The sequence below is a fragment of the Rattus rattus genome, chromosome 9 (assembly GCF_011064425.1).
Source record: "Rattus rattus isolate New Zealand chromosome 9, Rrattus_CSIRO_v1, whole genome shotgun sequence".
NCBI classification, from domain to species: Eukaryota; Metazoa; Chordata; class Mammalia; order Rodentia; family Muridae; genus Rattus; species Rattus rattus.
This window is the reverse complement of record NC_046162.1, coordinates 69,463,078-69,475,868: the sequence shown is the minus strand read 5'-3', so window position 1 is coordinate 69,475,868 and position 12,791 is coordinate 69,463,078. Positions and strand designations below refer to the sequence as shown.

Sequence of the window (12,791 nt, the reverse complement as noted above, 5' to 3'; positions counted from 1 at the left end):
GGACAGACAGAACTGCTGCCTGTATGAGAGTTGACTTATCCTTAGATCAGAACTGTCCCGGATTTTGAGAATGTAGTGGCGTATCCCCCCAGACTGGTCCCTACCAGTTCACACAGTCTTTGGTTTTTTATTTGCTTGCCAGTGGTAACATGGAAAGTTTTCACATAGACTCGGAATATTTTTTTTTCCATGGGAAGTTGAGCAATGCTTCAGAGTGCGTAAGTTGTAAGAGCTTGACACTCTTGAAAATGGAATGTTTTTGTTTTCTGGTATTTTTGAAAAATGCTGGTCTAAGCTTTTTTTTTTTTTTTTTTTTTGTCGTCGTTAGAAAAACCGATGGTGAAAAGTAGTCTATGTAGTTACCCCATATATTGTGATCAAATTCAGTTACTTTGGTTTTGAAAAGTATAGCAGAAATGTTGTTTCAGAATCTTGAGAAATTAGTCTGCATGCAGGGAGGCCACATTGGAGATGGGGACTGCAACTCACCTGCAAGAGACTGGCTGAAAGCCCCAGACCATGTGCCCCCGCCATCCCCCTTCCTAGTGCTGCCCCAAGGTGGGAAGAGGAGAAACAACTGATGTTGTAGGAAGCTGTGCCCCACCAAAGGGCCTCCCTGATAGGGAAGTCTTTGGAACGAGTTTTCTCTGGTAAAGAGTTGATGTGCATATTTTATTTTCCTCCCATAGCCCAGACCAGCCTTCAACTTCACACTCTGGTCTCAGTCACTCAAGGGCTGGGATTTGCCGGTATGAGTCACAGCACCCAGCTTAATTTTTTTCCAACTAACAAATTTGACTTCACAAACGAGTTTGATGCTATGTGCATTTTGGAATAAGCCTAAACCACAAGGCAATGTGGTTTTCTCCCTCGAGAGCCTTCGCTCTCTTCCTCACACATTGAAGGTAAAAGGTTGGGTCTGCTCACAAGGGTTGCAAACCTACGTGTTGACTTGATGGTTAATAAAGTGTCTGGGACATGGCAAGACTGTAGGGTGAACAGAAGCAAGGTTATTCTGCAAACTGGGTTCAGGGGTTGTGTGCCCATAATGTGGGGTGCTAGGATGAGTCAGAACCATCCACCGGGAGACCAGCATGGTGACTCATGCCTTAATCCAGGCACTTGGGAGGTGGAGTCGAGAAGATCAAGAGTTCAAGGCCAGCCTGGTATACATGAACTCCAATCTCAGAAGACCAAGACAATACTACCCATTGTCGGTCATCCCGTCTGTCCTTGGACGTGAGCAGAGAGGTCTGTGTGACATTTCTGGTTCTTAGTGATGCCTTATCTTCCTCCCCTCCATACTTTTTTGATCCTCTGGCTTTTATCAGAAGAAAAAGTGACCCGATAGAGCCATGCAGCCCTAACCTGCTGCCAGGTTCCCCTTTTGTCATACATGGTGTTACTTTCTCAGGCAGCCCAGGCTAGCCTTGGACTCACTGTGTAGCTAAGGATGTCTTTGAACTTGTGGTCCTCCTGAGTGCTGGTAGTTAACAGGTATTGCCTGGTTTTATGTGATGCTGGGGGTTGAACCTGATGGGCAAGCACTCCACCAACTGTGTGAGGCACGAAGCTCCTCTGTTGCCAATTCGTAAGCTGATAACACTCTTCAGATTGAAGAGTCCCTTTACTGAGCAAATTTACCTTTAGTTAGTATTTCTGAGGTGTGACCTGGTAGGGATTATTGTATTCAGATAGTGTGAGGGACCAGAACGTCAATAAAAAAAAAATGGCCTTTTTCTTTTGCATCAGCCTGAGATTGACAGATTTTAGGTCTGGAGATTTTTCTTTTTAAATGTGGTTTACTGTACCTGCATATACATACAGTAAGGACTAGGAGGAAGCCAGTTATCCACTTGATGTCCCTTTATTCGACATGGTAGAGTAAAAACCGCTCCTAGGAACAGAGCTTCCGAACCGTCCAAGCCTGGCCCAGGTCCAGGTTTCACAGTGTGCTCAGAAGGTAGTCTGCAGCCCTCATGGAGCCCGAGAGAGCCTCAGCCAGTGCACTGTAAAAGCAGCGGCCTCCACCCAAGGGTAGAGATGAGGTTTGGTGGATCCCGTTTGCTTTTTCAAAGCGTTCCTGCCTCCTCCCTGAGCTTGTGACTCGGCCTCCAGCACCCCAGGGTGGAATGGGGCCGCAGGGGCCTACAAACCAGCACTGGCTGGCTCCGGTTGTGTCCTGAGGCCCCACGCTTGCTGCCGTTAGCTTGTCAGATTAGCCTGGCCAGAGTCTGGAGCGGAATGTTGTGCTGACCCATCAGCTATGACTCTTCGCTCTCCGTGGGCCTCTATGCAGTCCTCCACTGTCTTAAGGATGATCTGGAGTCTGCGGTCCAGGGCCAGGAGGTGGGGTTCCGTGAGGACAGGGGTGAGCTGATCTTCCAGTAGTGACTCCCGCATCACATCGCTGAGCCTGTAGTCAGCTTGGGCCAGCAGCTGAAGGTGCAAGAGTGTTTTCCTTTTTATCCTGAGGAGACAAAGCCAGTGCGGCCAGATCAGCACATTAAGGAAGGTAACTCACCTGCGCTTGCCCACTCCCCACAAACCGCTCTCGGCAGCTGGTATTCTTAGAGATCTTATTTCTAGGCAAACATACTTCACTAAGAGCCATGTGGAGAAGGAATTAATGGTGGGTAACAGCCTTTGTTTACTTGCTCTGTGTGTGGTGGGGGAGGGGAGGGAGGGAGACAGAGGGGAGGGTAGGGGGCTTAGGGTTTGTTGGTTTTAAAGATTTAAAGCTGATGGAAGAAACTTTGAGTAGGTGAATGAAGCTGTTGTCTGAAAAATCCAACCTCCAACATGCCAACGTCATCATGCGTCTCCTGTGTCAGATTCTAAAACCACAGGGATGACAAGTGACTAGGTCCATTTTGACTTTAGGGACTGGATTTCTTTTGGACTCATGCAAGCAGTCTGATTGTTTGATTTTTGACACAAAGCAACCACTGCTCATCCTGTCCGGAGGAGAGAGACTTGAATGAACCCAAGGAGTTGCTTTGGACCATTCACGTGCCAAGGGGACAAATGGGATGGTTCTGCTAAGTCTCAGTCACATCTTTATAATTAGCGACAGCTAAGAGGGCCCTAGTGCCACAAGATACGGAAGTAGGTTAGGTGTCCTTTAGAGAAGGGGCTGGAATTTCAGTCTGACCCAGTTTTACCAGACTTCAAGGTTTGGTAAGATGGTGCTGTAATAGCAATATTTAAGAGCTTACATAAGGAAAGCAAAGGGCTGATTAGCAATATCAAAGAACACTGATATCTGTAAAAGTGGGTGATTATCCGAGTGGGCTAAAGATTAAAGTTGGTGACTTAGAAGATCAGATCTTAACTCGTTTTCTGGTAAAGGATGAGGAAGACATCACCAGGGAACGCCGGTAACTGCAGTGTGGGAAGCTAGGCAGCTCACATTCTGTCCGAAGCGTCCTAGGCCAGAGATGTGGGTGCTGCCCACAGCTCGTGGTACCCATGGCGCAGAAACTTACATGCAGCACTGCGCGAGAGGGGCGAGGATAGAGAGTTCGTCCTGGGAATGCCGTCCGAACCTAGGAGAGGAGACAGAGCCCTTCCTTCACTCTGGGTGATCTCTGCGATAACCCTTCTGTGAATTAGGTAGGATAAGGCGCTAGACACCATGGCAACCATCTCAACGGCTCCCACCCCCACCCCTGTCAGTCAGTCAGGTCACAGATGCCTCAAGCTCCCTGCTTCTGCAGGCCAGCCTCGGAGGCTAGGCCATACTCTGCTTCCAGGAAAGTAGCATCTACTGAAAGTCTCAGTCAGGTTCATTGGTGGACACAAGAGTGCTCTCACACCGGAGAATCTGTGCTCTTCAGTAAGGGGCAGAAAAAAACACCCAAAGGTTAGTGGGAAAAAGGGCCAGATGGAAACAGGCCGGGGCAGTGCAGGCTTTCCTGGGGTCTCCAGTGGGATGTGGGCAGCGGTGCTCACCCTCTGGCGTTGTCAAGATGAATAAGGTACCCATCATCCCCAAACTTGGTGAACATCTCATAATGGTGTCGGTCCATGTTTCCTGCAATGGAGGGGAGAGATCAGAGCTAGGGTCTGAAGGCCACAGGTACAGAAGAGCCTGACCTGGGTCCTGGGGATGTGGCTGGTCGGTAATACTTAGACAGGAGCCTGAGCTCGGATCACGACGTGCCTAGGTTTTTTACTTTACCCATCCCGGAGCTTTAGCCTGGCAGCCCAGTGAGCAGAACTGTGCCCTTGTGCCTCCAGAACACATCGGTGTTGGGCTTTCTGGGCCCAGGCAGCCTCAAACATGCAGCCTCCTTCCGGGTCCCAGTGGGACTAGAGGGTAGAATTACTGGTTTGTGGGGCTGGGACCTCGCTTTGGGCCTCCCAGTCCTGGCTTTCTCTCACCAAGTGAAGGGAACATCCAGCTTCAAGTCTGTTGCCCATTTGGGTCTTAACAGGGTGGTGCATCTTCCTCGACAGTGGGAACCCCTTCAGTAACCTCTACCTCCAACCTGCGCCACCCCGCCCCCTTCTAAGAAACCAGGGCACGTTGTTTGTTCCCTTGGACTCCGATGAGTATGTGGGAGATGCAGGGCTGTCTAATCCTGGTCCCAGCTGCAATTTTGGCAAAGGTCTCCTGGAAGGAATCCTAGGCAAAGAGTGGGGTACAGTTCTGCCAGGTACCCCAGGTCGGGTATTTACCAATCAGGAAGTCAAAGACGGCCATGTCGATGATGCCGAGAAGCCTGTTGCTGCTGTTGTATGGGTAGATCTGCTTTACCGTGTCACAGTAGAGGGGGTTGAGCTCCCACCTGAGGGGGAGAAGAAGTCCTGGGGCTGGAAAAGCCAAGATGCCAGGGTGTTGGGGCCCCTCTCCATATTATCCACGCACGCACACATCCCTGCTTCCCCAAACCTGCCCTGGCCCATGGATCTCTTTTTTTTTTTTTTTTTTTTTTTTTTTCCGAGCTGGGGACTGAACTCAGGGCCTTGCACTTGCTAGGCAAGCGCTCTACCACTGAGCTAAATCCCCAACCCCCACGGATCTCAAGATGCCAGGCAGTAGCTGGCTCCCTCCAGGAGGACCCCGGGGAAGGACATCTACAAAGAAAGGTTGCAGATTCCAGATGACGGGAAGGTTTAGAGTCCGACTTTGCTGAACGCTAAGTGGCTGTCGGGGGTGCCACGTGCTAGAGAGAAGTCACACACAGAGCAGGTGGCAGAAAGGCTGGCACCGCACCTGCTTGCTCTGGGTCCTTGCTCCTCTAAAATCCCCACAGCACCCATGACCTCCCATAGGCTGGTGTCCGCCTCACATGTCCTGCCTTCACGCTGTCTCACAAAGTCATGTCCTCCTAAAATTCTTCTGTAGACGTTTTCTTCCCATCAGAACTGTGGTGATGTGCCAATGGACCTGTTCATGGAGTCCATTCATTTGGTGCACACATTGTGCAAGATATGCTATATATAGCATATTTGTATATGGGCATATAGCCAATGGGTCCTCTTGTGTGCTGCGTTTTTTTTTTTTGAGTTATCTGTGACATGCATGTATATATGCATACATGTTCATGTGTGGGTGCACATGTGTGTGTATAGGTGCATATGTGTGTGTGTAGGTGCACATGTGTGTGTGTGTGTAGGTGCACATGTATGCAGGGCCTGAAGTCGATGTCCAGTGTCTTCCTCTATGCATCCCCACTATTTCCTGAAGCAATGTCTTTTCTGACTTGCTAATTCCCACCAGTCTATCTGTTCTGGCCACCTGGAATAGGGGACCCAGTGTCCCTGTCTCTCACACGCTTGGTTTGTAGGTGACTGCCGTGCCTGGCTGACAGTGGGTTTTGTCTATCTGAATTCTAGTCTTCAGGCTGACTCAGCAAGCACTACCCACTGAGCTTCTCCCCCGTGGTTCTTTGTTATAGAATAAGTGCCTTGAAGCTCAGTATATGAGCTACCAGGAGTAGTGAACACTCAATCTGTCCATCCTAGGATCAGTAAGCGGACTGAGGCAGTGTTAGGGTTTAGGGTGACCACTCTGAAGAACTGGACTGCAGGGCCCTGGGCAGGGGGTGTGGCTAGGGAGCCGACTCACTCCTCTTTTCCTGACAGTGAGTAGGAACGGATCCAGGGGTTGGGCACAGACAGTCTGGGGGCCAGGTTGAGGGATGGCAGGAAGGCGGAGAGGGAACCTTCCAGCAGGTGTGGGTTGCCGCAGACAGCATACTCCGTCTTGCACATGTACGGACACTTGGCGAAGAAGCACACGTTGTTAGCTGGAAGTTGAGGGAGGAGAGAGAAATGAAGCAGGGGCTGATAGGTTTGTCATCTTCTGCCCTGAGAAACCCCTTAGGAATAGGATGGGGAACTCAAACTCCCGGCTTGGGAAAAGGATGTTGGGCCAAGGGTACCAAGTTTCAAATGTCTCAGAGCATCCTATCGTATGATGAGTGCTCTATGGAAGGGTGGATGTATAATCTCCAGCACCTGGGAGACCAGCGTCTCACACAACTCTTCACTGTCCGTAGTTCATCTGGTGTTACACTTAAGGAGACCTGGCTGGGAGCGTTGGACAGCAGCACCCTCCTACCCCAGCGACGCATGTGTTAATGGCAGAGCTCAGACCACCGTTGACCCTACCAGTGGACATGATGCCTCACCATATACTTAAGACCCAGAGTATGGCTCTGGCTGATACTCCACCTGGAGACACAAAGAAAACGCTCTGCAGGATTTCATTCTTGGTGACCTCCAGGATTTCCTTGGTGACATTCACTAGCCTCCCTACGGTGGGTGGCACCCGTCGGAAGTCCAGAATCCTGGAAGAGAAGGGTTCTTGTTCAGATGTGAAGGATCATCAGGGACTGGGAAAAAAAAAGCCCTGTGTCTGGGCCAACAAATGTTTCCTTATAATTGTTTCGTATTTCCAGGCAAAGTGTATACCTGGAGTCCCAGTATTTGGCAAACAGAGACCAAAGGATTAGAAGTTCAAATCTAGCCTCGGCTATGAAATGACTTAGAGATCAAACCAAGCTTCATAATACTCGGCGAAACATAATACAATTTAATAAAATGATAAAAATATTGACGAATTGTCCATTACATTAAGTGTTTTTAACCTAACAGAGTTGGAAGGAGATAGTAGACTTGAAGGCCCTACTCTGAGGTAGAAGAGATGAGAAGCCAGAAAGAGTTCTCTGCAAAGGTCTGGGTAGCATCCTCTCCCCCAGGGCACCACTGGCCCTTGCAGTCCGTGCCGGTCAGGGGCCAGACCTACCTGTCTAGGTGGAAAGCTGCGATCTCAGCGTTGTGTCTCTGAAAGTCTATGAAGTAGAAGAAGTCCTCGGGTGTCTCCTCCTCTCGCTGCTGTCTGGAAGGAAGGGAAGGGTCACGCCCTGGACTCAGCCTTCAGTGGTAAGCCCTAGGAGAGAGCCTTGTGTGGTGCTTTTCATGTGGATGTGGATGGTGGACCCGCAAATGAGCAATGGGCCCCTCCCTCCCTGAGCAGGGAGGAGACATGCAAAGCGGGAAAAAGCAGGCTTTTTGTAGGCACTGGCAGTGTCAAGTCTGCACATGGAGCTCTGCAGGGGAGTGGCTGGTTTACCCAAAATCAAGGGCAGAAAACCAAGCATTCCCGTGCAGGTGTTATCAAGAGTGTGGGATATTAGATATTAGAAGTGATGGTGGGGTGGACCTAGACACACAAAACGGTGAGGCATGTTCAGACCTGGCAATGGGAGCAAGGACTGGAAAGTTATGGGTCTGAGGGAGAAATACAGGCGACAGAACTCTTAGAAACTCAGGTGGGGAGTGAGAACAGGCCCAGCCAGAGAGCTAAGGGAAGCAGAAATAGATGGTATTGATCCGGTTCCATTTTCAGATTGCTGATGGATTCCTGAAGAGAATCAGTCTGCCGGGGGATGTGAGGGTGGGGTCGTGGTGCCGAGTTAGGAAAGTGCTTCTGTGACCTTCGAATAATTTTATAGTCCAGAGTGTGGACCTGTTCCGAAGGCTGGAAAAGCAAAGGAAGTCATAGACGGAGGCGGTACCATGAACAAACACACGGACGACCAGGTTCCACAACCAAAATAGTAAGGCACACTTTGCCAGAAGGGCACAGGCCAATCCTGAAAATCCGCACTGAGGCTGCCGGATGTACGGACAGAGACTACAGATAGAGATGCAGCCAGGTCTAGTGTAATCGTCAAGTCCAGGGCTGAGGGTGTGGCTGGATGCTGCCTGTCTGTCCCCATTCTACCATATGAGTATACACTCTCAGATTTTCATACGAGCTATGATAGATTTAAAATTGGAAGGTTATTTTTTTCTTCGACACCATTGATTTTTCTATTTTGAGCACTAAGGAGTGTACCTCTCATGGGTAATATATCATAGATATTTCATTTTAAAAGTATCACCTTGGAGACCGTGAGATGGCTCAGTGAATAAAGGTGCTTGCCACCTCACTTAATGACCCAAGTTCTGTCCCTGGGTCCCACATAGCGGAAGGAGAGATCTGAGTCCCAAGAGCTTCCAAGGGCGTGCTGCAGAGTTTGCGATCAGTCTCAAAAAACAAGGAACAGCAAACAGATCAATGTAAAAGTATCACCTTCTCGTTTAGAATGTAGACTTTCCAAAGATAAACTCGCACTCTTTCCGAAAAGGGACAAGCGCTTTTTCACTTTAAATTACTCAGAGGGAAGGCCCACATGCCTTTTCAAAAGAAGGGAATATGTTTTAAAAGACACTATGCTTGATTCTTTTGAACTGAATTTCAGAGACCTGCAGGTGAAACTTCGTGTTGTACGTATGGCTATACATGTCCTCCATTGTTTCGCTTTCTTCATCAGTGTCCCTAGGATGACCCATCTAACCGGTGGTCTTGTACGAGCCCTCATGATTTTAAACTCTTCACTGGCTGGAACCCCATTGATGGAGTTAGGAGGATGACATCGAAGCGTCACATGCCTGGTGGGGGTCTCTGCTTGTGGCTGTGTCTGCTCACTCGGACTGAAGAGCACGGCCACTTGGGAGGCCAAGACAGAGAGAGCACTGAGCCCAGGAGTTTGAGACCAGCCATGGAAAAAACTTAAATACGAGACAAAGGCATATGACCTCGGGGAGGTGGCTCAATCTGAACTCACATTCAAAGAGACACTCACCTACTTGGTGAGTTCTAGGCTGGTGAGACACTCTATCTTAAGGAACAAACTAGTGAACAGAATGACAAACACACAGGACCTAAGGAATAATACTTAAGGTGAGCTCATGCGAATGTGCGCACACACGCACACAAACACACACACACACATACACACACACACACACACACACACACACACACACACACACAATTTATCGACTTTAGTGCTCTCTGCATTTGGCCATATGATGAGACCCCCCTCCTGAAACCGTCCTTAGGAAAAGTAACGTTTTTCCATTCGATTTCCTTCATAGTTTAATTTATCTGACAGAGGCAGATTCATTAGCGTGTGCGGTGGTTATAAGCGTCATTGGCAACTGGATTAGATTGAGAAAAGCCTAGGAGGTCAGCAAAAACAGTTCTGGGTATGTGTATAGCCTTTCGAGAGCCCATTAGGTCATACTTATGAGGGCATCTTGGGGGAAGCAGCGAAAGGAAGGAGGCAGGGGTAGTCACTGGGCCTTGAGCCCATCCTATATGCTTTTTCCTCTGCCTCCTAGGTAGTTCGGTTAAGAACTGCTCTGCTCCCACATGCCCTCCCCACCACAGAGATCTGAGCCCTTTGAAACACTGAGCAAAAAGCAAGTCTTCTTCTGTGAAGTTACTTACCTTGGACATTTGGTTACAGCTTTGTAAAAGCTAACACAGCGGGAAGACCTCCTCCGTGCTGGTTGTGTGGCCCGATGGAGTGACCCAAACAGCGGTGGTAATTGGAGAGGAGGGGAAGGAACTGACTCTCGGCTTAACCCTGACACTCAGCCTGAGTCCAGAGCTAGTACTTATGGCAACTGATATGTGACATGTGTGTATGGGTAACATTTTTATGTTCATGTATTGTTTTATAGGCTGGATGGTGGGATTTATAAAACAAACAAACAAAAAAAGTCAACAAGTGTGAATGGATGATACTCAAATGTTTCTTTCATATCACCACTGGATGGTTGTAAACAGCTTGGTCTTTTGCATTCCCAAAAGGAGAAAACTCCTCATCTAAAAGGTTCTGAAGGTTGCTCGGGCCTTGGGATCATGGGGACTGGGGCTGGAGGAAGCCACTGGGCTCTGAGAGAATGGGACTTAGACATCGCGGTTGTTCAAAGTTCCAAAGGGAATCCAGCATGCTGCTCTCCTACTCCAAACTTGTCCTTAAAGAGACGCTTTTTGTTTCCCTCCTAGTTCGGAGACCGAGAGACTCAGCACTGTTCCTGTCTCTAGGCCCCACTGCATGGGGGCTATTCAGGAGGTGTCTTCTCGGTTGGCCGGAAAGTGTGGGTCTAAGTTAACAGGAATAAACAGCACCGGAAGGCAGAAAACTTGAGAGGAACGTGAGCCATGGAACCCTTTATGGGGATATTCTTTCCTATGCATGTCATCTACAAGGGGGACATTCTCTGGGGCCAAAAGCACTGCACTCTACTCCAAGAAAGCCAAACTTGTGGCCTTCAGACCCTCTAGAGCTAGTACACACACACACACACACACACACACACACACACACACACACACACACACACACATACTCTGCCATCATTCCACCCACATACACGTACTTCAAATCGAAAGACAGCTGTTGAAATCAATATAAACACACACTTGACTTTATAGCAGCCCTCCTTGGTGCCTAGATTTTCAATCGAAGCAAGCATCGTCATGCGAAGAAAACCCTGTGACGTCAAAGAGGGTATTCTTAATCCTGGATAGGGGTGAGGATTCGTTTCAGGAGGAGAGGGTCAGCTTAGCAGTCTAGCCGCTGGCTGCAATTCTTGGGCCTGCTGTTTGTTGTGTGGAGTCTGGGGCAAGCTGGCCTCTCACAGGATGGTGTCTTCGCCTCAGTATAGACATAAATTATATCAGTACCTGGCTCGTGAGGTCCGTGAGACCGTTGGTGTCCAAACCCACAATTCATGTAGTGTGTGTAGCACTGATGCGTTTGAGGGACCAAGTCAACAGTGAGAGTTAGCCGGGGTGGTTTGAACAGGTGTGGCTCCCATAGATTCATGCGTGTGAATGCTTGACCCATAGGAGGTGTGGCCTTGTTGGAGGGAGCGTGTCACTGTGGAGGCGGGCTTTGAGGTCTCCTGTGTTCAAGCTATGCCTGTGTGGCATACAGTCTCCTGCTGCCTTTGGGTCAAGATGTAGGACCCTCGGCTCCTCCTCCAGTATCAGGTCTGTTTGCCTTCCACTGTGCTTCCGACCGTGATGATAATGGACCAAATCTCTTAAATTCTAAGCCACCCCCCCCACCCAGTTAAATGTTTTCCTTTATAAGACTTGCCATGGTCATGGTATCTGGTCAAAGCTATAAAACCCTAAGACATTAGCTATTGCTGGTTCTAATTATTATCCTTGTCACCGAAAGAGTTCTGTGTGTGGGGCAGACATGTATGAGGGTACTAGGTTACTTTTACTACCTTTTGGTCAAAGCTCCCCCAGGGTTACCACCAGGGGTCCCGGTGAAGAAGGCTTCACTTACCTCATGGGTTTGAACATGGCTTTCCCGAAGTCTGAGAACCTCAGAACCAGTTTCAGGTGGACCCCACTGGGTTTCACAACTGTGAGGGGTAGAAGGGGGGATGTCTAAGCTGTGGGCTGTGGTGCTACTGAGAAACCCAACCTTTTTCTGCTACTTAAAAAGACACCAGAGACTACAGGCTTTGCAAAGCCCGAGTGGCAAAGCCCACCGCATCAGGCTGTGGTCCATGTGTTCAGAGGGGCCCAGTACAGTTATTCTGCCAGTTTGGGAAGAAGTCAGGTTACACAGGGTTCCCCCAAGAAGACATCCCTGAAAACTTCCCATAGACTAAAGGGACTGGGCCTCTCTTCCCTGGGTTTCAGCTGTGATCTCGTAGGTTCCTACTACATTGTCCATTGTCAGTGTTTATAATGGCTCCCTGTGTAATAGTCTGTGCCTGTGCTAGGTCTAGGGCTTATACAACTCTTGGTTTTATCTTATTTTGTTTTGTGGCTCTGGGAATCAAAACCAGGAACTTTTTTGCTTCCTGTCTTAAAATAGTATCTTTGCGAATGCCATTTACGGACCTGAAAATTTGTGAGTTTGAAGATTTATCGTGATGTTTATGCTTCTCCCTAATCTCTCGACTTCCCTTCCCTTCCATTGCTCTCCTCCCATCTCCCCTACTCTTCTTGTCTTTTCATTTCTCTTCTGTACCAGTTTTCCCTTTCCTTTCCCCTCTCCTCCTCTCCNCCTCTCTCCCCTTCCCTTCCCTTTCCCCCTCCCTTCCCTCCCCTTCCCTACTTCCCCTCCTCTTCCCCTTCCTTACCCTCCTCTTCCCCTTCCTTCCCCTCCTCTTTCCTTCCTCTCCTCTTCCCTTCCCCTCCTCTTCCCCTCCTCCCCTCCTTTCCTCTTTCCCTCTCCCTTCCTTCCCGTCCTCTCCTCTCCTGTGCCCTGCCCCCTCCCGTCCCCTCCCCTACTTCCCTTCACTCTTTGAGATAGGGTCTCGGTGTTTAGTTGAGGCTGTCTTTGACCTTTTTATGTAACCCAGTTTGGCCTTGGAACTCATGATCCTCCTGCTTAAGCTTCTCAAATTCTGGGATTACAGCATGTGGCCGATCACACATATATAGAAATTGTGTTCAGCACATCTAGGTA

At 49.1% G+C, this 12,791-nt stretch overlaps 1 protein-coding gene across 1 annotated transcript in view; it reads right to left on the bottom strand.

The window, feature by feature from the left end:
• Positions 1-1,789: 1,789 nt before the first annotated feature.
• Fam20a (FAM20A golgi associated secretory pathway pseudokinase) overlaps positions 1,790-12,791 on the bottom strand; it is a 51,063-nt gene continuing 40,061 nt past the window's right edge. Inside the window, exons 4-11 of the mRNA XM_032914053.1 lie at positions 11,655-11,733; positions 7,259-7,351; positions 6,685-6,800; positions 6,077-6,257; positions 4,684-4,793; positions 3,955-4,036; positions 3,489-3,548; positions 1,790-2,470 (exon numbers count right to left, since the gene is read on the bottom strand). Coding sequence (XP_032769944.1) covers positions 2,206-2,470; positions 3,489-3,548; positions 3,955-4,036; positions 4,684-4,793; positions 6,077-6,257; positions 6,685-6,800; positions 7,259-7,351; positions 11,655-11,733 — 986 coding nt within the window. The 3' untranslated portion in view covers positions 1,790-2,205. The remainder of the gene's footprint in view (positions 2,471-3,488; positions 3,549-3,954; positions 4,037-4,683; positions 4,794-6,076; positions 6,258-6,684; positions 6,801-7,258; positions 7,352-11,654; positions 11,734-12,791) is intronic.